Here is a 22882-nt window from a genome sequence, read left to right as displayed (position 1 = left end):
CACAATTCACTGTTATCAAGTTTAATCCTAATCAAATCAATCCACAATTATCTTATCTTCATTATCTCAATTCTCCTAAAATATGAGTAAATTGTACTGTAAATATCATCGAGCAATAAGAGTGAAAATGTAGTCATATTGAGCTCGTCTCTAGTGGTAAACGTGGACGTCTCTTGCCTCCATTTTCTACTTTTTCCGCTATTTTTCTTATTTACCATTTTATTATAAGTTTCTTCAAAAACATATATAGTTTGGACTGTTTAGATAATAATAATAAAAGTAATTAAAACCAGTTCTCCATTTTATCATTACTGGTTTGGATTTTATTATAAAATATATGCAGTCCCTTTAACAGAATTTCAGATCGTGCCCTTAAATTTTATTTTAATTAATTTATTTGCAAAGTTTAGAGGACAGAGAGAGTTAAAAATATCAGAGAGACAAAGGTGGTTAGGTGCTTAAAATTTGGACAAAATGATTGACAATTGCCAAATGCCACTAACTTTAATCATCTGAAAGTCTACTTTTGGTCTCACCAATCTCCTGCAGGCTGCAACTCACACTTGTCTGTCAGCTCCTCTTCTTATCTCCCTCCCCACATGTTTTCTCCTCCCAGTTGAACAACTCCTCCAAAAACTCTCTCTAAGAGAGCAGAAAAGAGAGCCCAATTGGCAATTCTGGTGCATTTGCTAGGACACATGGCGTTTGCAGGAACAACCCAGAAGTGCATGGCCTGTGACAAGACTGTTTATCTCGTTGATAAGCTAACCGCCGACAACCGCATCTACCACAAAGCCTGCTTCCGATGCCATCACTGCAAAGGAACTCTCAAGGTAAACGCTGCGTTTAATTCAACTTCCGGGTCATTGATCTATTGTTGATTCAGTCATTGTGACAGGACAAGAGCTTATGATGCTACCATGAAAAGTACTATTTACTAATTACTACCATTTCCCACTTGTTTTTTTATATTGTTCTTGTCTCTGGGTTTGAGTTCCGATCTGTTCTTTTTCCTTCTTCTTCTTCCTCCCCTCCCCAAAAGAAAGAATTTCTTACTTTTTTAGACGAAAGGAGGCCGTCCAGGCTGGTTTGCCTCCAAAGATTGATAAGGATCCAAGTTTTTTGTGCTCAGAACAATCTAATCTTCCAATATTTGACTCTTTCAACTTTCTCTGATCGAATCGATGGCTTTAACCCACCAGATTAGACCAATTGCCCAATTTATATATAAGGATAATATGATTTTATCGCTTACAGATCTCATATACGACCCATTAACGTATAGATCCGTTTGCAGCTCGGCAATTACAATTCCTTTGAGGGAGTTCTCTATTGCAGGCCACACTTTGATCAGCTGTTCAAAAGAACTGGCAGCCTTGACAAAAGCTTTGAAGGTAACAAACATGAGTTCAGCTAGAGTCTTAACTCTGCTCAGTTGCTCAATCTGACTTCTTTCTGTTCCAAACCATGGTTTCAGGGACACCAAAAATTGCAAAACCGGAGAAACCTGTTGATGGCGAGGTAATGGGATTTTCCAGGCGAAAATTGCCGAATCTCAAAAAACGTATAGTTTGGGAGTGCTTTTTAAAACAACCGCGATTTTACCAAACACTTCTTGATGTTATTTTTAGATCGCACATTTTGAAATAACAAACTCAAAGCGGCCCTAAATCTAGGTGCTTGCTCAGGCATCCTAAAGAGCTCATAGTACCTGCTACTAATGTTGATTTACTTTTGCAGAAACCCACCGCAAATAAGGTTTCAAGTATGTTTGGTGGAACCAGAGACAAATGTGTCGGCTGCAAAAACACCGTCTATCCAACTGAGAAGGTAATCAACAATTTTCGATTTTCTGAATGTCCTTCAATACAATTCATGAACATCATACATAATATTGGAAAATGACGCTCTCTTTCTAAGGTTACTGTAAATGGGACTCCTTATCACAAGAGCTGTTTCAAATGCTGCCATGGAGGGTGTGTAATCAGCCCATCCAACTACATTGCACACGAGGGCCGACTCTACTGCAAATACCACCACACTCAACTCATCAAGGAAAAGGGCAACTTGAGCCAGCTTGAGGGAGATCATGAGAAGGATGCAACGAATGAGAAATCCAATGGCAGGGAAGTTGCTGCCGAGACATGATTTGCTTGACATCTACTTCTGGTTTTTTGCCTTCCCATCATGTGTTTCTATCCGCCCTCCGTCCGATTGGTGTACCGATTTTAGGCCTTTTGCTTAGAATGCAGATAGACTTCTTAATATTTCCTGTTGAAGTGTGCGCGCCTTCATTTGTTGTTTTATGGGGTTTGTTGCAAGAAGATCGTGGATGCTCAAATGGATGCCAATACCTACTCGATTCCCAGCACGTGATACAGTGAACAAGTATTGATGTTCTGTTGTTAACTCTTATTGTGTTCCATTTTCAATAAATGTTGATGATCCCACACTTTCTCCCTTTCTGCTTTACAATATTTCTTCTTCCCTACATTCCAGCTGCTTGCCTATATAAAAGTTAATGTCGAAATTTGCAAGGATGCATAATTGGTTTTCAGCATAGCAAGAAACATATGTTAAGGGGCATTCTCTTTAGAAAGATGAAGGGAATGCTAGACCGAGTGCTTCTCACAATTGTCTGTCCGATTGCACGTGTTTCTAAAACCCTTTGCAATTACTTATCCTGATTGTAATGCAATCAGACAGGCAATTGTGAGAGGTCCCAATGAAGCCTAACCAGATGGGCTTCGTCGGGAGCCTTTCATAATTACTGTCGGACAAGAAATTGCAGTGAATTCCGATATGGAGTAACTAGGGAACCTCTGTACAAAAATTTAGAACCTTGAGATGGTAAAGCCCGTTGAATTAATAATTATCATCATGGATCTCTATGATCCATATATAGAAACCTACAAAGTGGAGAGAGAGAGAGAGAGAGAGGAACATCATGACAGAAGGATATTATCAAAAGAATTGATATCCATAATACCTATAGTACACAGTGCACAAATGGCATGTACAAGAATGATCCCAGATAAGAAAATTAATCACTACAGAGCTCCATCGTATCAAGAATACAACCATTTTCGGCAATATGCTTCAGGTCTATTATAAAATTGTCCCGAAGAAACCCAAAACCAAATGTACCATTATTGTACTGCCAAATCCTTCCTTCGGCACGCCGAGGATTTGCAGTACTTCCTGGTATAACTAAATCGTAACTTGAGTTGATGTAAAGAATGCGAGACACCATCTCACTTTCTGCAGAAAGGAGTTCTCCGTGAAAGTAATTTGCTGCTTCAAGTGGTCGAACATGCATGCGAGTATCATACAAATATTCTTCCTCGGGGGAAAATGGAGACTCTATAAACGTAGCATTTGATGTCCAGAATACAGGAGCACAACTAGAAACTCGTTCGGAGGAGTCTCCAACCCTTCGGCAGGCGATGCCCCCTATGTCGTCATATGTCACAAGATAGAAATCCAGGCTCATGTCACCACAAATTCCCTGCAATGGAATGCAGGAAGATAAGCCGTGATGAAGATCTCACATGCATTAACCATCGTCCAATCATGATACTTAATGGGTAATACGGGAGAAATAATGGAAAAAGTAAACAGGAAGGAAAAAAAAAAATCAGTTTGATGATACCACAGCAGTCCATACTCACATGATTTCTTCAACTAAATGTGTTTCTCAACCAGCTGGGTCCTAGTTTTGTCAGTTCATTTTCAGAAGACTGTCAAATGGTGGCATTCAAAATCAACATACACACTGATTCGCAATGGTCGTTTTCAATTCACAAACAAGGCGTTAAGCTCGAAAATGGATCACGAGTTAGAAGAGAGCTACAATCAAGATGATTAGACTCTGTGCCTTCAAGGACATCACAAAGTCTGTCGACAACGAGCTTGATTAACCAATGATCGATATAATGGCTTCCAAAAATAGATGCAGGGTTCGTTCATGAACATATACATTCCCACCTGCTTTCATGTTTCAAATAGGTAGCTACAGCTCACTTTTATTTGATCCTCACTCTCATAAGCTATGATGGGTGGTTTCCAAGTAGCCCACATATTCCTCCATATTCTAGTCTTCAATAATACAAACTAAAGAGAAGCTTTGAGTCATTACCATCAGCAAGGAGTCCCATCCATATGCACGTGCACATAACAACATAGAAACAAGTACGGGTAGCCGGGGTAGGTACTGGACTCCAAGGTATTCAAACAGCATATCCCAGAAATTTTGCTGCTTGCGGCAATAAATGTGAGAAAGTTTATGTGGAACTACCAGCCCGAGCAGGAGGCAGGCTGCAAGTAGGTGTCGGACAGCCTGCGGCTGCCTGCCCCTCCGCGGGCAAGTGGCCCTTAAGAGCTCTCTCACCTTTATTGTCGGGATTGCTAGGAATCCGCCAACAAATTGCTGGCATATGGATCCCTAGCCAACACTCAACTGACTAAAGTCTAAACCGCACCAGGACAACACTTTTACCAAAATGATCAACAACACTGTTCCCTAAAAACTCCAATTATTATTTGATGAAGAAAAGCACGATAGGGAATAGAAAGCGTTGGAACATACCTTCCAGAGGCCCTGCAAAGGCCGTGACGGCATGGGCGAGCAATTCACAATCTTGACGAAATGCTCCGGCTCCCACCTCCTCCTCCCCTGCCTCTCCTTTTCTCTCCTCCTCTGCCTCCTCTTATCCCCACCATTTGGGCTCGTCCGGTTCGCCAAATGCTGATAAATCTCCGACATCAGCCGGTCCGGTAAGCTACCGGGAGACCCACTCTCGGTTCCGATCATGTCCTCTATATCATCGTCCCCGCCGCGAAGGCTCTCCGTGCTCGAACTCCTCTGAATCCCATTTTTCCTTTGCTCCTGAGGACTCCAACTCGCAGAGCTCGTGTTCTCCTCCACAACCAAATGGGTCTTCCCCATGAAACTGACATTGGCCTGCACCAAATTGTTGTCTGAGAAATCCAATTCGGTCCCGAAACCATTGGATAAGTCGGACCGACCGTCGGGGTCGAGAAAGTTCACGACCTGGCCCTCCGGTGAGACGCTCATCCACAAAAACGGAGACTTTCTGACACTGTACGTTCTGTCTTTCGACGGGGAAACCCTGAAACCGGTGAGGAACGACGGGCCCCACTCGAAGAAAACCAACGGCGTAGACCAGATTCCGGCGGCTCCCGGGCCGCTCCGTCGCCAGAAGCCGATGAGATTCTCCCACTCGTCGAGGGCATTGTAGAGGAGTCGGTAGGCGATCTTGCCGTTGCCCCATTTCCTGATCTGGGTCTCGGAGCCCCACCGCCGGTCGCACATGGTGAACCAGAGCTTGGCGTCGTTCCGGCAGAGCGAGACGAAGCGTTTGGAGGTGCAGGCGAAGGCGGCAATCTCGCAGGGGTTCAGGAACGAGAGGATGCAGAGCTGGACGTCCTCGGGGAAGTCGGTGAAGGAAATGGAAGCACCGCCTGTTTGATCGGTTCTGGGATTCGCCATTTTCTCTGTCGGAGTTGGAAAAGATTTTCTCGGGAAGTTGAAGATTATATCGAGAAAATGGAAATTACTGGGCAAACACAAGAGAGAGAGAGAGAGAGAGAGAGGATAAAGGGGGATCTTTGGTAGATTCCTGAAGGGATGGGAATTATTCTTCCAAGTGATTTGAGTCTGGGACTGTGGCAAGAAGGTAGAACATGACACCGAAGTCGTACAAGCTATTGACAACGTGCAGTCTAAGAATGTGGGGAGTAAGAATGTAATTTCAGTATCTGATCGAGTGCAGTGAGTGTACACAGCAGTAACGGTGCCATGTGTCCTCGGCGTTGATTTTTTTGATAGCCGATAATCGGTGATGCACGAGAAAGTTTTGATTAATACAAATAAAAATAAAAATAAAAATAAAAAAAGCAAATATTTTTTTTTGGATCCGCATGAATTACCCCGCAATCTCCCCTGCTTTCCTGAGGGTAGGAGTTTACAAACGAAGCTTATATAACCATTTTAAAATATTAACCGCTTATAACTGCGACCGTTACCTGTCTAAGCGAAAGTAGTTAATCGCTAACCGATGGTTATAAAAATAACTGCCTCTGCCTAAGTAGTTATTGGTTGCGGTTGGTAAAATGCAATAGCTACTTAGGTGGTTAGTGGTTAATGATTTTAGTCAATAACCACAAGTTATAACCGTTTGTACACCGACTAATGTATTTTGTAATTTTGTTTTAAAATTTGTTATTTTTTAATAATGCTGTCATGGCATAATAATGTTATAGGAGGAACACTTGTTTGGTTTTGATAGGTCTTTACAATTCCGTTAAGTTTTTAAACGGAACATGAATGAAAGGTTCAACTATATGTTTACATATATTATTTGTGATACTTTGTAATCTCGATGGCTATTTGATATAATAGCAAACCACGAGTACTAAAAAAGTATTAAAAAAACCTTATTAATTACATGCGACAATTTCTTACTATGTTAAGATATATATATATATATATATATATATATATATATATATATATATATATATATATATATATATATATATATATATATATATTTAAATATTTTCTAATAAAAAAGGAAAGAAAAAACAAAGAAACTTCTTAAGGGAAATTTCTTTATTTAGTTGTCATATATATTTTCAACATTTGTCTTAAAAAACAAAAAGAGACAAAAAAAAAAAAAAAGACACAAATTATCTACAGTCGATACCACACAAAACGCCATATCTCTACCTATTATCACCCAACAACGACCAGAATACTATACCAATCGGACGACAATACTAAGGTTTCACATATCGCTAATATTTGATCTGGACCGTCGAAAATCCCTGATCTCTCCCTCAAGGGTCAATGAATTGCCCCCGCCTATCCGATCTCTGGAATACCGCCTCTTCAGTTTCACATCGTCACCCTCAAAAATCTGACCCAGCAACCCTTCTATTTGCTGCACATACTGTTTCCCCTGTAACACAGCCGAGAACGTGTTCAAGAACTCAGAATAAGGCGGCACCAGAAGCTTCATGGTGGATTGCTTAATCTGCTCCCTCAGATCCAAATCAGGAATGCTGTAAGACCCTCTGTGCCTCTGTGAGATCTCGTCTAAACCCTTCAAAAATGCCTCCATTTTTCCTCTTACTATGCTTCCCAGGGCCTCCTTGCGTTGCAGCCTCTTCAAGTCTTCTTTGTCTAGCAGCCTCACAAGATGTCCCCACGCTTGATTCTGATACATGTACGCTGATTCCTCCGCGACAGCCTTGTACTTGGTTTTCATGTATTGCTCTCCCAAAAGGTCTCCTAGCTCCGTGTTTCTCGTCCTCATGTAGATGTACCAGTAGGTGTTCATGGCAAATATGTGGGGGAGGATTTTGTCCTTGTAGTGCGACCTTTTGCTTTCGACGTTTCTCTGAAGAGCGTCCATGACGTTCGAAATGGCGTCTTTGAGTAAGTTCTCGTCCGTTTCGGGTTTCGAGAAAATGCCCGCTTTCCATATTTGCTCTGTTCGGAGAACCATGGCCATGGGTGCTCTGTAATTGTCGGCCGCGAGGTTTTTGAGGAAGTTAATGGTGTATCTGACGACTTTGGGGACCGAGCCGTCTTGTGGCGGAGGAAAACCATCTGAATTGCCTTCGATTTTGAGGCCGAATTCCCAAAACACTTTGCTTGAAGAGTTTACGAGGAGCTTTGTAAGTTCTCGGAACCGCGTACAGATATCTGCTCCGGCTTCGCCGCCGAAAGTCTCTGAGAAATCGGGTTTGAGTTTTTCCAAAGAGTCGAACATGTCCAAGAGCTTGAACAGCTTGTGGGGCTCTTTGCTGCTCCTGGCAACGCCCTCTCCGAATCGGAAGAAGACTGCCATGATTTTGTCGGCGATTTTGACAAAGCATTCTGGCCAGACCAGTCCGTCCATGATTTTCCCAAGAACTTGGTTGCAGAATTTCTTTTCTGATACGAGCACTGTTTTGAGTGCGAGTTCCAAGTGTTGGATCCAAAGGGTTATCGCCGTCTCCAAGCTCTCCCATTCCATCTCGTCGATTTCTTCGGGTCTGTATGTTCTTAGGTAATCTGGGCTTAGCCGCATCAGTGCTTTGGCTACCCTTCTGTATCTCACCTGCCGGATGACAAAAATGCATAACACATGTCAGTCATCAGAGTAGTTGAAGATCAAAATCTAACCAACAACAGACTAATGAAATCTTATGGTTATTAATTACTACGTACAGTTTCTAATCTGAATAACTATATATATAAAGAAAATTTACTAAAGTTAAGTTTTAGTTAAAGACAAGGAAAAAATAGTTACATGCTTGAAGCGAGAGGAAACATCTCACGTACCTTGACAAAGATGCCAATACATATGTCGAGACAATCGTTGGCAGCTAGAGTCTCCGAAATTCGTCGAAGAACTTCAACCTCCAGATCCGTACCCAGATCAGATGTCACTGTCCCTGCTTCCCCTATATTCCGATGCCTTAACTGCTCTAATATACTCTCATACTCGTCCTGCAAATTCAACAGAGCCTCATCAAGAAGCCCATCAAATTTCATCGCATCAACCTCAGATTCATAGAGAGCTTTCAGAGTAGCCAGAGTTTGTCTGAGACGGTGCGTTCTATACTGATCCGTCGCCTTCGTCCTGCTCAAGAACTCCACCACTTCTTGAAGCTTCTGAATCACCGGTTCTCCCTCTTGACTGATCCCGTTAATGGCGGCATTCAGCTGATCGACGTAGTCCACGTACTCGAGAAGTTTCCTGAGCCGATTTCTGGGTGTTTTTTCGGATGATAAATTGGATGAGAGTTCGAGGAGGTTGTCCTGGAGAGACTCGCAGAGTTTGAAGCTGTCGAGGAGAGTAAGAGCGGGAGTGACGGCGCGGTTGATTCGCGTGTCGAGGGCTTTCTTGGCCATGGCTAAGGACTGTAAAGGAGCCACTCTTCTTGAGGCCGTTGAAAGAGATTCATCCACAAGGTCAAGCTTTTTGTCCATGTTTTCAAGGCTTTCGTCCATTTTGGCTGACGTTTGCAACAGGATTTTCAAATCTGAACACGCTGACTCGAGCTTAGAAAGAGTTGAATCCTCTTCCTTGAGCGCCATGGATCCCGATCTTCACACGCAGACACCCGCTGAGATGGTACGTACACAGATTGTGTTGGGGGTGAGGCGTACGTATGATATATTAATAGAATGACAAGCACAATGTTTTGGTGGGGCAGAACCACCTCGGAGACTCATTCTCGATAGATACTAAGAACAAATGGCATTGGCTTTGTAGAAACGAACAAATGGAACTTGGAAAACTAGGAATATGTGCAAGCCGGTGTCGACCCAAGATAGATTCTCCCCCAAACTCAATCAAGACAAAAAAGAAAGAATTTCTGCCATTTATTTATACGGGGATTTTTATAATGTGATATATTATTTAGTAGACTATATAATTGGGATAAACCAACACTAAAATAAAAATAACTTTTTATTTTTTTTTTATAAGTACTGATTTAATGATTAATTTTCATAGTTACATCACTTAGTTGTATTACAATAATAGAAAAAAATCGATTAAATAGTATTACTATTTAATTATAGTCTATTAAATAACTTTTTTTTAGATGTGTTATACGTTAAGAGAGAGAACGAGAGAAGGACGGAGGAAGAAATAAATCACTTTTTTTTTTTCTTTTTTTTTACTGTAGAAAATGTCTGCTAGTGAAATTTGTGAATGCCCTTTATTCATTCATACATGGCACTTGACAAAGAGACACAAGTGCTGAGATGGCAGCATAGCTGCGAATGCAAAATGGACAATGACAAGTAGAAGCCGCGTAAGAATCTTCTGGTAATCTCCATGACGACACGTGGGATACCTATTTTTATCAATTTTCGCTCATTCCCAGAGTCCTCTGGAACTGGAAAAAGGAGAGCAGCATTGTCCACAAAGGCGGTGTGCTCTCGGTCAGGGACGAACCTTGGTTAGGCAGAAATGGCGCGCTCTCTGCAACGGGGCCTCAACCTTGTTCGATCGGCTTTCATGTCCACAAGGAGATCGTTCTCTTCGGACGCTTTGGTGGAGGTCAAGCCCGGTGAGGTCGGCATGATTTCTGGAATCCCTGAAGAACACCTTCGAAGAAGGGTATAGGTCTTTAATTTTCCTTTCAACCAGTATATTTGTTGGCTATCACTGTTTTCTCCATTCGGTTACTTGGTGATTTGAGTCATTCCTTGATTTTCCATTTGGCTGCTGAGAAACTGTAGGAAAAAGAGAAAGAAATCGAAATTTCAAATAATTGTTCTTATTATTAGTGTGGCTTGAGTTGAAGTTGTTGATTGAGCTTTGCCTTTTTGTTTCTTAACTAGATTTCTTGGCTATTTGACTGAGGAATTGTACATTTTATTTTCCTGTGGGAACTGCTTAATTCGAACTTTCCTTGAAGTCATGCTTATTTGTGATGGATGTTTGTTCATTTTCCTCACCAATTTGTGGGAGGTAGCATGTTGTTTATACCATAGAAGTGTCAGCTTTTGATGCATTTGCATTTGAACACTGTTAAGATTGACACTCTTGTAATAGAGTGGATCAACCTCACCTTTCAATTTTGATTATCACATAGTTTAATATCTTCTCCCACTAGTATTATAAAACCAACTCATTTTTCTCGCTCTTATCTGTTCTGAAGCCCTCATGTGTTGTATTTCACTAGCCATTTTTTACGGTGTTATGTTCTTTAAGAAAAATAATTCTCTTACAGACGTTTCATGCTTGCCTAATTTGGTAGAAAAATTTGCATAGCACAAAATAAATGTTGTTGATCTACTAAAATTCAGTGGAAATGTACTTTTTTGTTCTGGTATTGATTTTAAGGAGAACCATTCATGAAAAATGAATGTCGTATCAACTCTCTGGGGCTTTGTGAGTTGCATCTCCATGTTCTATAATTGTCCATTCAAGGAACCTTTTGTATATATGATGGTCTCAAATTACTGGTTAATCATGATATATTCTTGAGCACCCCCCTTCAAGATGCAAGATAATATTAATTACGTTTTGCTTCTTCTTTCCTAGGGGATTCTTGAATTTTGTAAATTTAAAATATTCCAGGTCACAGTGTTCTAAATTTATGCATGCCAGGTCATAATTTACTCACCAGCTCGAACTGCAACGCAACAAGGCTCTGGGAAAGTTGGGAGATGGAAAATTAATTTTCTGTCTACTCAGAAGTATGTTCTCTCCATTCATGTGGAAAATTAAAATTGTTTCACAAAATATCTTTCAGTAAGCATCAAGTAATATCTATGTTAACACACTGTTTAAGATTTTACTAAACATTTTATTAACATGAATAATAAGTATCTATAGCAATGCTTAGCTCAACTTCATATTATCACCATTTATATTATTTTTTATTCAATATTTCTATCCTGTATTAGAGCACTCACTTCTTTTTTCCCTCTTACATTATCTGAAAGTAGAAGTTCAATGCGAAAAACTGAAAATTGCCACCTTCACCTTGTATGGTGTGATTGCTAGAGGGGTGGGGTGTGAAAGGAATGCCCTTGTCATCCTCATATGGCTTGATAATGTGTGTGCTTGAGCTAGTAACATTCAAACACATGTGAAGAAACTGGATTTCCATGGACCTGTTGCTTTGTACATGAATCACAAGGCTAAAAGGTCCTTGGTTCAAGGACCAGTGGAGAGAGAAAATACATACGAAAAAAATAATAAGTGTAGTTGTAGTAAGTATTGTTCTTAAACGTCCAGAAAGCATATTTTATAATATTGCTGCAAACTCGGACATTTGTTCATAATAGTTAACAACATGGCACTGCCATTTCTTCTTTTTAACATTTTTACAGGTGGGAAAATCCGTTGATGGGTTGGACATCAACAGGGGATCCATATGCCAATGTTGGTGAGGCAGGACTCAGTTTTGATAGTGAAGATGCTGCCAAAGCATTTGCTGAGAAACATGGTTGGGAATACGAGGTATGTGCCTCTTCTGTCAGTAATTTCACTGTGCACATAAATTGTACCTGGACCTGAGTGTCTTTGAATTGTTGATCTTGTGTTTACTTTATGAACATATGTATAACATCACTGACCTGAGTTTCAGGTGTTATCACATTACTTCTTGTTTTGGAACTTTCTCTTCCCATAGGCGAGGTAGTGATGCAAGGGACGAGACACTAATTTTACCTAAATTTAGTCTTTTTGAATTTTAGAGATCAATACTTTTTTTTCTTTATATTTTCTTCTAATATTGGTCCATGTAGTTTTATTTAGATCCTATTAGTTAATTGGGTTGTTAGTAGTCAATAAATGGGCTTTGCTCAAAGTCAATTAGATTAGGGTTTCGCTGTTCGTCTATTTAAGTGTGTTTTGTCCTCTAAAGGGAGGAGACTTTGATGAAATCAAAAACATGTAGAATTGATTATTGTTCTGTCTCTCTTTCTCACCCTTAGCTTCTTCTTTCTTTCTCTCCTTTTAGCTTTCTTTCTCTCCCCTTAACTTCTTTCTTTCTTCGCCTTTTAGCTTCTTTCTCATCTCTTTTCCCTACTTTCACCTTTTAGCTTATTTCTCCTCTTTTTTCCTTACTTTAACCGTGTGATTTTTGTGATTATTGTTGGTTCTACATTAGGAAGCTGAACATAGTCGAACAAGGCCTTTCTATTAAAAGCTTGCTTATTGATTGGATGAATTAGGTCTTCGCTGGACATTTTTTTCCCAGTGCTCGAAGCTGATACATTGCTTATGTTTGTGCAAGGATGTTTACATGTCTTAGATAATGTATCACTTAGATTCTATTAGACAAGAAAGAAATTTAAAGGGAAAACTCATTACAGAGAGAACAACTCCATTCAATTCAATTATGCCTTAATCCTAATTAAATCAGGGTCGGCTATGGAGCCTCATCAATGGGCTGGTCACATATATTCTTTTATGCCATTCTATTATATTTAAAATGGTTATTTCAGATATTAAGGTGAATAGGATCAGACAAAATTGTGCACTGCATAAACTTATGACATCTCATTAAGAAGTTAAAGAGTACATTGACTTCTTTTCGCTATGCATTTAAATGAGTTGATTTATGAACTTTGGTTTTGTCATGACATTTGTTTATCATTGTTCTTTTTTGAAGCATTGTGCATCAAGCTCATATTAGACAATCTTAATATTGAAATTTAGATAGAGTTAGAATTGTAGAATAAAATGCATTCTTATAATTATGTATAATTACTTATATATGAAAAAAAAAATAGTGTATTATTACTAAAAGCCTGTTCGGGATTGTGTTGGGAGCTGGAGCTTTTATAGTAAAAAAGAGCTTTTGAGAAAAAGTTTAATTTTCAAGTTTTTTCCAAAAGTATGTTTTGGCATTTTTTTAGAACAAAAAAGTAAAAGAACTACTTTTTAAAGTTTTTATCACCCATTTTTACTTTGCACAGCTTTTTATCTAAAAAGTATTTTTAAGCTTCTTAACGCAATTTCAAATTGGCTTTACCCCAAATAACTTTGTAGTGACCAGATTTTTTTTGTTTCCTCTGCAGGTCAAGAAGCGTCACACGCCTCTTCTAAAGGTTTGTAATTTTTGCGCTTACCATCTTCTATGAAATGAATAAGTAGCTATATTGAATGGATTAGGGGAAGTTTTATTTTGTTTCACATAATAATGTTCTGTCGGTCTATAATCAAGAAGACAAAAGCTTCTAATTACAACTTAAATAATAGTTGCTACAAAATATTTGCTTGTATTTTTCCCATCCGAATCTGGTCCAGTGCATACCCACAGTTCTCAAAACATTTTGTCTAAAAGTTGCTCCTTTTTTTTCTCTTTTTTTTTTTTTTTTTTTTTTGGGGGGGGGGGGCTTTCTACTTCTTGTTTCTTGTAATTCAGTTGAATGATTGAGGTAAGAACTTGGGAAAACTTCGGTAGTAATCATTTTTGTAATCATACTCATAAACTTTAAAAAATGTCAATTTAGTATATTAATCTTTCAATTTTTTTTTTCAATTTTACCTATCTGTTAGAATTTTCTGTTAAATTCAAACGGAGTTAAAATTTCTAAAATATTCTTCTTTTTTTTTTTTAGGAAAAGAAAATTATAAGGATTTAAGCGTTGGTAAGAATTTAATGGAATTCGCAAAAATATCTATGTGTGAGTCTTTGAATTTTTATTATTATTAATTATTTTTTTTAAAAAAAATTGATAATTTTGATATAATTTAACGAGAAATCTTAACGAATGGGTAAAATTAAAAAATATTGAGAGATAGAGAGAGACACACTCTAAATTAACACTTTTAAAAGTTTAAGGGTATGAAATTTTAAAAAAAAAATTACTTATTTAGCCCGCTTATCATTACAAAGAACCGAGAACCATGGAAAGTAAATCCTTAAAAAAGCTGTAGAGAAAGAAGCCTATATCTCAATTTGCTAGAGCTTCTCTTTCCCTTTTCCCGATCTCTCTCGAAATGGAGCCTTGGAGTCGGGTTATAGTGTATTTGACTGTAGCGTCTACAATGAGTGATGCATGGCTTTGGTTGCGTTTGTTATTTGAACATATTATCGTTGATTATGTGCAGGCCAAATCATACGCAAACAACTTCAAATGGAAGGGGCTGCCAAAGAGCGAGGATGATTAATTTGGAATCTTCCAATTAAGATCCTGTTTTTGGTGCTTATGAGCATGTAAGCTCATTTGAAAAGCTTTTTATTCTCGGTGTCACCTCTTTGTTAGTTTTGTGTATAGCTTTTCTGCAAATAAGTGTAATGAACAACTTCTTTTGAGATAGTTCCCCACTTTAAAGGCAAAAGATGTTAGGTTTTTGTAAATTCAGTGCCAACACATATTAAGTCGGGGAAGGAGTTTATCCAAGACATGATAGATTCAAATTCAAGTGGGTTGAATTTTAACTTAAATTGGAAGACTTTTAAGATGTGGTTAAGCCTAATCAATCAATGAATATAAAATTTATATAATGTGGTTAAGTCTAATCAATCAAGGGAATGAGTCAATCGGAATTTTATTAATTGGAGTTAAATTTAGATTTGTTAATTTTAAATTGAGCATGTCTCAGTGTTTTGACTATAAATTTTAGCGGAAGTATCGGAATGAGGTGAAATCAGCAGAATTGAAAAGCTAACTAAAAATTGAAACAAATATCTCTAAAATAAAAGTTTTCTAATTCGGACTTTGACTATACAAAAGTTGCGTGACAATATAAGCCCAAAAATTTGGACAAATTTTGTTGAAATTTTATTCCAACAAAAACTAGGTTTTCTTGATGTTTATTTAAAGAAACTTCTAAACACGAATTTATTATAAGAATTCACTCTAGAATTTAGTGTGCTAAAAGAGAGTATTAGACCTAGAACGTTAACGGTATATCTCTCTTAAAGTTTTAATTATTATTTAACTATCAATTTTGAACAATTGAAGCATATCGGAGTTCCGATAAATGAGTGAGTCGCTTGTCTTATACCAAAAAAGAAAAAAAGAAAAGTGTCAACTTAATAATTATTTATTTGTAATTAATTTAATTTTTAATTCCGCAATATATTGAGAGACCCATTCTAAATGCTTTTCTAGGAGGTTGCATGTTTGGAGTCTTGTTTGGGTTCTTTGGCTATTATTTTTGAAAAGAGTCAAATAAAAGCAAATAAAAAGCTGATAAAACTGTACTTGATTTCTTATATATATATAGGTGGGATGCATTTAGTGGTAATCACGCTTATGTACAGTACAATGTTCACACATTACAAGTAGACTGTTCTGCCACTCTGGTATGGGTGTGGAACCTCCATGTGAAGAGGTAGTTCTTGGACTCGCAGGATAACCTGATCACATCACAGAAAGCATTGATTGAGCTTTTCTTCCCCCCACTTCCCCATTCTATCCTCACCCAACAGGAAAAGCCGTTAGACGAAACCGGCACGCTTGAGTCGGAAAGATGAAGCATCACCTCCCCATTGATCCTTTTGCTCGAGCTGGCGACCATCGAATCAAGCCAGGAACATTCCGGCTGTCCCACCATCTCCTTGTAAGCCGAATTCGCCATTCTAACTTTGTTGTTCGAGTCTGATATGACCGCCGGTAAGGCCTCCGACTCCATCTCCTCCTCGACTTCTTCTGGTTTCTTAGCAGGAATTTGAACCGCGGGGGTCAAACTTTGTTCTTCATTGATGCAGCCAACGCATATACTGGAGCCAACCGGTCGGATCGGCTGAGGGGCAATAACATTAATGCCGCCGGTGGGTGCTCGCAGTTGCTGCAACAGATCCTTTTCCTCCGGAATTTCAGCTAGAGTACTGTTCAAATCTATAACCTTTTCTTCTCCACAAGTTTTCACAACTTCCGGTGCCGCTGCTTGGTTGGCGGCGACGGGGGCAGATATAGGACATGGAAGAAGAGGAAGTGTCACCAAACCAGCTGGAGCTGTGGCCGGCTGTTCCAAGCTGCTGCTAACCGCTGCTTCGTGCGGAGTGGGCAGTTGAGGGAACCCAAAAGGAGAAGAAAAGCCAAGGACATGGGTCCTTGTTCTATTGATGGAGGGTAGTGACATAGCAGACCTACTTCGCTTTCTAGTTCTGGTAGGCCTGGCCTGCAAATGCGGCCAGAGGTTTCTAAGGTACGGAGATTGCCTGATCTTTTGAGATATGGAGGGGCTCTCGCTCCCTGGGTCCGTCGACGGAACCTCAGGCTTCGGAGCTATCGGCCGGTACCGAGACATAATCTCAGCCGTTTTTGCCGTGGAGTAGGGATTCAGGGTCTTGATCATGATGGCTGGTTTGTGTGTGTCAGTGTGCGTTCGAATTGAAGGGGAAGCTCTGAGGGAGGAAGGAAGGAAAGGAAGGAAAGAGCTGTTGGAGAGTTGAGGGAGATGGGGTGCGAGTTTTTAAGGGTGGGGATTGGCCAATGAGCGTTTGGCAACAGGGAGCAAGGAGGAAGGAGAAAGCGACACTTGGAGATGTACGGTGGGTACGTGTTTGCGAGGGTTAAGAAAGAAAGGACATATGGGAGTCGAGCACGATGAGTGGGTCCATGCATGCTTACACATATCGAATAGATGGACAATAAGTACTGACAACTGTTCCCGCCATCCGCTGTCTCTGAGACACCAATCAGGTCGCTGGCTCGCGCGGTGGCGCCCGGCAACCAACACGTGTGGGCCTGGCCGCCATGCGTGGATACACCTATCAGGATTGGTTTGGACCGTTCGCAAAAACCCTTTTGGGTGGGTCGGTTACATTTGGAGGCTTTCCATGTGTCCAGTGCATGCAACGGATGAGGTAGATTTCGATTGGAGGGTTGGAGCTGCCTTGGGGTGTTGAACACACGTACACAAAGGAGGTAGCTAAAACGTGGTCTTTACCCTTGTAAAGCGTGCCGCTTTTTCGCAATTAGCGCCCTAGTGGTGCTTCTGCCGCTTGCGCCTTGCCCTGTAATCATTCATCGTGTTCGATCAGGTGAAATTTAGAATGACACGAGGTGGGCTACCTGCCTAGTGCTCAGTTGCTTCATACCAATTGAATTTGGCTTTGATGTCAAACCTTGGGCGCGAGGAAAAACAACGAACAACTGGGTAGTCCAAGTCGTAAACTAAGAAGTGAGAGTAAACCCACCAACGTACACCCAATGGGCTCGATCGGAGATGTGAACCAATTAGCAAAGAACACAAAAAATAAATAGGTTGAGTTTTTCAAGTGAATCAAGAACTTTCAAAACACAGTAAACTGTATTTATCAAACAATAATTCAACTTAACATATATTCCATAGTCTTTTCTTTAAATACATAATAAAATTAACAAACTCTTATAAGAGTGTAACTCTATTCTAGATAGAATTATTCCATACATTTAGCTAGAGAAACCTATTGTTATTCAAAGATAGAAACCTACAGCTATTTAAGATAACTTTAAATGAATGATTATAACTCATCTTCTCTCACTATAAGAGATAAGATTTTTATTCAAACGCTACTCTTACTATCTATATCTCCTTCTTAGATATATATACATCCTACTTAGATAGAGATATAATCCTAACTAATAAAGATCGATTACATCACTCAGCCACCTTTAAAGGCTAGGGTGGGTGAATCAGGAACTTTGGGCACTTCAACCATCTCCTTTCCTTTGGGTACTTTGAGCGGGGGTGCATGCACTGATCACCCTCTTTGACAAGTTGGGTTAAAAGATTAGCTTGGCCAAACACCTTATAGGTCATTTTAGTGGTTTTGCCACTCCCAATTCCACCTTTTTTTTCTTTTTTCTTTTTTTCCTTTCTGAATGTGACATTTTCAGGAGGGAAGTGATACATGCACTACAAGTGCACAACTTCAAGACACATTGGGGTGGAACCCACACATGTGGGTCCCCTCCAATATGCCTTGGAGTTGTGCACTTGTTGTAATTCTAGTATTTCCCTTTTCAGAATGACTTGGTAAAATTAATTGGTGTTGCTGACTCAGTCACGTACTTATGTGTCAAAATGTTATTGGGCATGACATAGTCATTGGCAGTAGTGTCATTGCTCATCATTAAAAAAGTTGACAAAAAAAGTGATTTGACATGTTATATTTACATCTTTTATACATTTCTTTTTTAAATCAACTATTAAATCTATAGAGAAATGTTTTCTCGATTTGAAAATTATGTATACTTTGATAAGCGAATTGATATGTTTTAAATATGGAGTTGTGATAAAAAGTCAAACCATGCACAATGATTCTCTACCACAATTTTTTCTTTCTTCTTTCAAATTTTTAGGAGCATAAAGGGGGATTTGTCAAATTTCTGGGTTCATGACCCTCCTCTCTCTGTGTGCTTGCATCTGCTCGATCATTAATATAGTTTAAGGTTACAAGGTGCTATATATTCCTGATGATTTCAGGTCTAATGGAGTTTATTAGGGATTGATCGAGCAAAATGGGTAAATGATATTAATGGTAGGTTCTCTATAAAAATGGATGGGAAAGCATTTGGTCAAGAGAGTACCCTGTGGTAGAATGGTACAAACTTAATTAATCTTGGACATGCAGCTTTAATTAATCCTCCAACTGGCAATCCGAGAGAGGATGAACATCCCAGATAAACTTCATGTATATATGTTAGATTATTATTTCATTTAAATAAGTTTTTCCTTTTATCTGAAATTTTCAACTTTCCTTCTACTTGAGTATTTCACTTTAGTTTGAATTATAAAGGGTTAGAAGAACTTTTGGTGTTCTATAAGAGATTGTCTTTTCCTAAGTCTAAATTAGCTTTTGAATATATAGACACGTGCTAGTGGCACTACAAAAATTTTCGATTTTAGTAACCTAGGGTTACTAACGTGCAAAAGCCTTTTACACGTTAGTAAACTGTAGTAACGTGAAATCAGTGGCGTGATTTTCACGTTCCTAATCCCATAGTTACTAAAATAATTTTAGTAACGTCCAAATGGACATCACATTACCATATAGTAACGAAGAAAAATTCCACGTTAGTAAATATGTACTAACGTGCAAATGAGACGCCAGTAAACATAGTAACATGATAATTTACTTTGAACGAATTTTTAATTTAGTAACGTGCAAAGTGTTGCATGTCACTAAAATTAGTAACGTGCAAAGTGTTGCACGTCACTAAAATGAGTAAAACGAATTTTTAATTTAGTAACGTGCTAAGTGTTGCACGTCACTAAAATTAGTAAGTGCACTAAAATTAGTAACGTGATAAAACTATCACGTTACTAATTTTAGTGACGTGTAACACTTTTGCACGTTACTAAATTAAAATTAAAAAAAAAAAAAAAAAAAAAAAAAAAAAAAAAAAAACACACAACAACAACAACGTTACTAATATATATAAAAAATGAAAATAAAAAATTATTATTTTTAGCAACGTGTGTGTTAGCACGTTACTAAAATTATGAAAAAAAAAATAACGCACAGGCTTCATCTGAATCATCTCTCCCTCCAGCTCCAATCCAGCCATTTTTTCAAGGCTTCAAGCAAAAAATCTTGAAACCAATATTCATGACAAAAAAAAAGTATTGAATTCTCAACCCAAAAAAACAAACGATCAAACACAGATTGATGTAGAATTAGAAAAACAACAGAAATTGTTTTTCAATAATGTATTACCCATTAAACTGAATTGGATGAGCCTAAAAATAATAGTCGTCTTGAAACTACTAAATAGTATTGTTTGGTTGGTTGGTTGTTTATGTAATAATTTTGTAGGAAGTGGGTGATCAGTCGATTCAATCCTTTTCTAATCACTCCATCGCCATACCCACATCATGGACTGCTACTCAAGAAAGAGGCCCCTTCATTCTTCATTCCCCCCCTCTCTCTCAAGACGTGGAAGACAATCATAAATTTGAAAAACACAACTTCAGGCTTCAGCCACTGCCTCACTGCCTGAGCGTTCGACTCTTGCTTCTTCAAATTCCCACAAGCATGAAACAGTTGCACAAGCAAAGCCCGAAAAGAGAAAATAAATTGTTAAAAATTGGAACAAAAAGAAAAGAGAAAAAAATGCCAGAGAAATAACAAGAGAAGGAAGCCAAAAGAAGTAACCAAGGGAGGGAGAGAGAGAGAGAGAGTGGGAGAGTACCTAGTGGGAGAAAGCAAGGAAGCTTGGAACACATGGGGATAAAAAATGGCTGGAATTGGTGTTTTAAAAGATTAAAAAAGGCTGGAATTGTTTTGTGTCCCACGTGCAGATGACTAGATAAAATTTAGATTTTAGTAACGTGCAAAACCTTTTTGCACGTTACTAAAGCGTAGTAACCTTATTTCAGTAACGTGATTTTCAATTATTAAAATAATTTTAGTAACGTGAAAATCATCACCACATTACTATTTAGTAACGTGGAAAATTTGCACGTTACTAAAATTTAATTTTAGTAACGTGGAAATCATCACCACATTACTATTTAGTAATGTGGAAAATTTGCACGTTACTAAAATTTTAAAAAAAAAAAAAAATTAAACTTTCGGATGGGGCATGCGCAGGACACACGCGCACCCCACTTCCCCCCAAAAGGCTCGGTCATGAGCTTTTTTGTTTTTTAATGAACTTTTTTTTTTTGTATATATATATATATATATATATATATATTAGTATTTATTCTTAATTTTCATTTATATTTTTTTGTTTTTTTTTTAAAAAAAAAAAAATGAAAGATTACTTTTCTTTTCTTTTCTTTTATTTTAAAAAAAAATTAATAAAAAAAATCTTGTTTTTCTTTTTTAATTTTCGTTTGTTTTCTTTTTTCCAAAAAATATTGTTTTCATAATTATTAATTATTTTTTCGTTTGTTCTTTTAAATCAAATTCTTTCTCGTTTTTTAATTTTTTTAATTTGTTTTTTGTAAATAACTTTTTTAAAATTTTTGTTTTTTGTATTTTTATTTTTATTTTAAGTTAATTTTGGGTTTTTTTTTTTGTTGAATTTGTTTTTTTTTTTCTTTATATTTTTTTTTTCGAATTTATAGATATTTTTGTCTTATTGAAAAAAATACATTTTTACCTTATATAGTATGTTAAACTAACATATTAATTAGTTATTAATACTTACTATATAAAATATATCCTATAGCTAGTATATAACTAACTATAAAATATAGTTTACTTAAAAAAAAATAGTTATATATATATATAAACACACATATATTACATTACTCATGGTTTATAGATCAGATTGAAACAATACGCTTTGATCGATCAAATATTCTATCGATCCTATGATCCTGTCATGATCGATCGGACTAATACTTATTATGATCGATCAGACGTTCGATCGAACCTTCACTATGTCAACTATGATTGATCAAACTCTATCACGATCGATAGATCATCCAATCATTATAATAGATCTATAGGATCAATAGATCATTCGATCGATCATGATAGATCATCCGATCAATCATAATAGATCAATAGGATCAATAGATTATTCGATCGATCATGATAGATCAATAGGATCGATAAATCATCCGATCAATCATGGTAGATCATCCGATCGATCAATCATGGTAGATCATTCGATCGATCATGATAGATCAATAGGTTTGATAGATCATCCGATCAATCATGATAGATCAATAGGATCAATAGATCATTCGATCGATCATGATAGATCAATATGATCGATAAATCATCCGATCAATCAATCATGGTAGATCATCCGATCGATCATGATAGATCAAAAGGATCAATAGATTATCCAATCAATCATGATAGATCATCTGATCGATCATGATAAATCATCTAATCAATCATGATAGATCATCCAATCGATCTATGATAAATCATCTGATCGATTACGATAGATCAATAGGATCAATAGATCATCCGATCAATCATGGTAGATCTTCCGATCGATCATGATAGATCAATAGGATCGATAGATCATCAGATCAATCGTGGTAGATTATCCGATCGATCACGATAAATCATTTGATCAATCATGATAGATCATCCGACCGTTCATGATAAATCATCTGATCAATCATGATAGATCAATAGGATCGATAGATCTTCCGATCAATCATGATAGATCATCTGACCAATCATGGTAGATCATCCGATCAATCATGGTAGATCATCCAATCGATCATGATAAATTATCCGATCAATCATGATAGATCAATAGGATCAATAGATATTCCGATCAATCATGGTAGATCATCCGATCGATCATGATAGATCAATAGGATCGATAGATAATCCGATCGATCGTGATCAATCAATAGGATCGATAGATCATCCGATCGATCGTGATCGATCAATAGGATTGTTAGATCATCCAATTGATCGTGATCGATCAATAGGATCGTTAGATCATCCGATCGATCGTTATAGTATCGAT

The 22882-nt window shown here is 37.9% G+C and overlaps 5 protein-coding genes across 5 annotated transcripts; 2 read left to right on the top strand and 3 right to left on the bottom strand.

Annotated features, from left to right (window-relative positions):
• The first annotated feature begins 511 nt into the window (after positions 1–511).
• On the top strand, positions 512–2461 carry LOC133870457 (LIM domain-containing protein WLIM1-like). Its single transcript, XM_062307585.1, has 5 exons — positions 512–833; positions 1298–1394; positions 1478–1521; positions 1741–1830; positions 1921–2461. The coding sequence occupies exons 1-5, from the start codon at positions 699–701 to the stop codon at positions 2146–2148; spliced, it is 594 nt and encodes a 197-aa protein (XP_062163569.1). The 5' UTR covers positions 512–698; the 3' UTR covers positions 2149–2461.
• A 500-nt stretch (positions 2462–2961) lies between these two features.
• Positions 2962–5744, bottom strand: LOC133870456 (F-box protein At3g12350). The gene is made up of 2 exons (XM_062307584.1): positions 4589–5744; positions 2962–3508 (listed from the first exon to the last, which is right to left on the bottom strand). Exons 1-2 carry the CDS (start codon positions 5510–5512, stop codon positions 3044–3046), a joined length of 1389 nt encoding a protein of 462 aa, XP_062163568.1. The 5' UTR covers positions 5513–5744; the 3' UTR covers positions 2962–3043.
• A 973-nt stretch (positions 5745–6717) lies between these two features.
• Positions 6718–9244, bottom strand: LOC133872053 (exocyst complex component EXO70I-like). Its single transcript, XM_062309557.1, has 2 exons — positions 8357–9244; positions 6718–8132 (listed from the first exon to the last, which is right to left on the bottom strand). The coding sequence occupies exons 1-2, from the start codon at positions 9113–9115 to the stop codon at positions 6813–6815; spliced, it is 2079 nt and encodes a 692-aa protein (XP_062165541.1). The 5' UTR covers positions 9116–9244; the 3' UTR covers positions 6718–6812.
• Positions 9245–9909: 665 nt separating this feature from the next.
• LOC133871328 (NADH dehydrogenase [ubiquinone] iron-sulfur protein 4, mitochondrial-like) lies at positions 9910–14896 on the top strand. The gene is made up of 5 exons (XM_062308751.1): positions 9910–10148; positions 11145–11233; positions 11873–12002; positions 13568–13597; positions 14604–14896. The coding sequence occupies exons 1-5, from the start codon at positions 9999–10001 to the stop codon at positions 14661–14663; spliced, it is 459 nt and encodes a 152-aa protein (XP_062164735.1). The 5' UTR covers positions 9910–9998; the 3' UTR covers positions 14664–14896.
• Positions 14897–15689: 793 nt separating this feature from the next.
• On the bottom strand, positions 15690–16897 carry LOC133871895 (uncharacterized). The gene has a single exon (XM_062309353.1). It carries the CDS (start codon positions 16797–16799, stop codon positions 15771–15773), a length of 1029 nt encoding a protein of 342 aa, XP_062165337.1. The 5' UTR covers positions 16800–16897; the 3' UTR covers positions 15690–15770.
• Between the last annotated feature and the right edge of the window lie 5985 nt (positions 16898–22882).

The sequence above is a fragment of the Alnus glutinosa genome, chromosome 6, assembly GCF_958979055.1.
Source record: "Alnus glutinosa chromosome 6, dhAlnGlut1.1, whole genome shotgun sequence".
In the NCBI taxonomy this organism is placed as follows: Eukaryota; Viridiplantae; Streptophyta; class Magnoliopsida; order Fagales; family Betulaceae; genus Alnus; species Alnus glutinosa.
The sequence above is the reverse complement of the archived record's forward strand: the minus strand, read 5'-3'. Positions and strand labels throughout refer to the sequence as shown.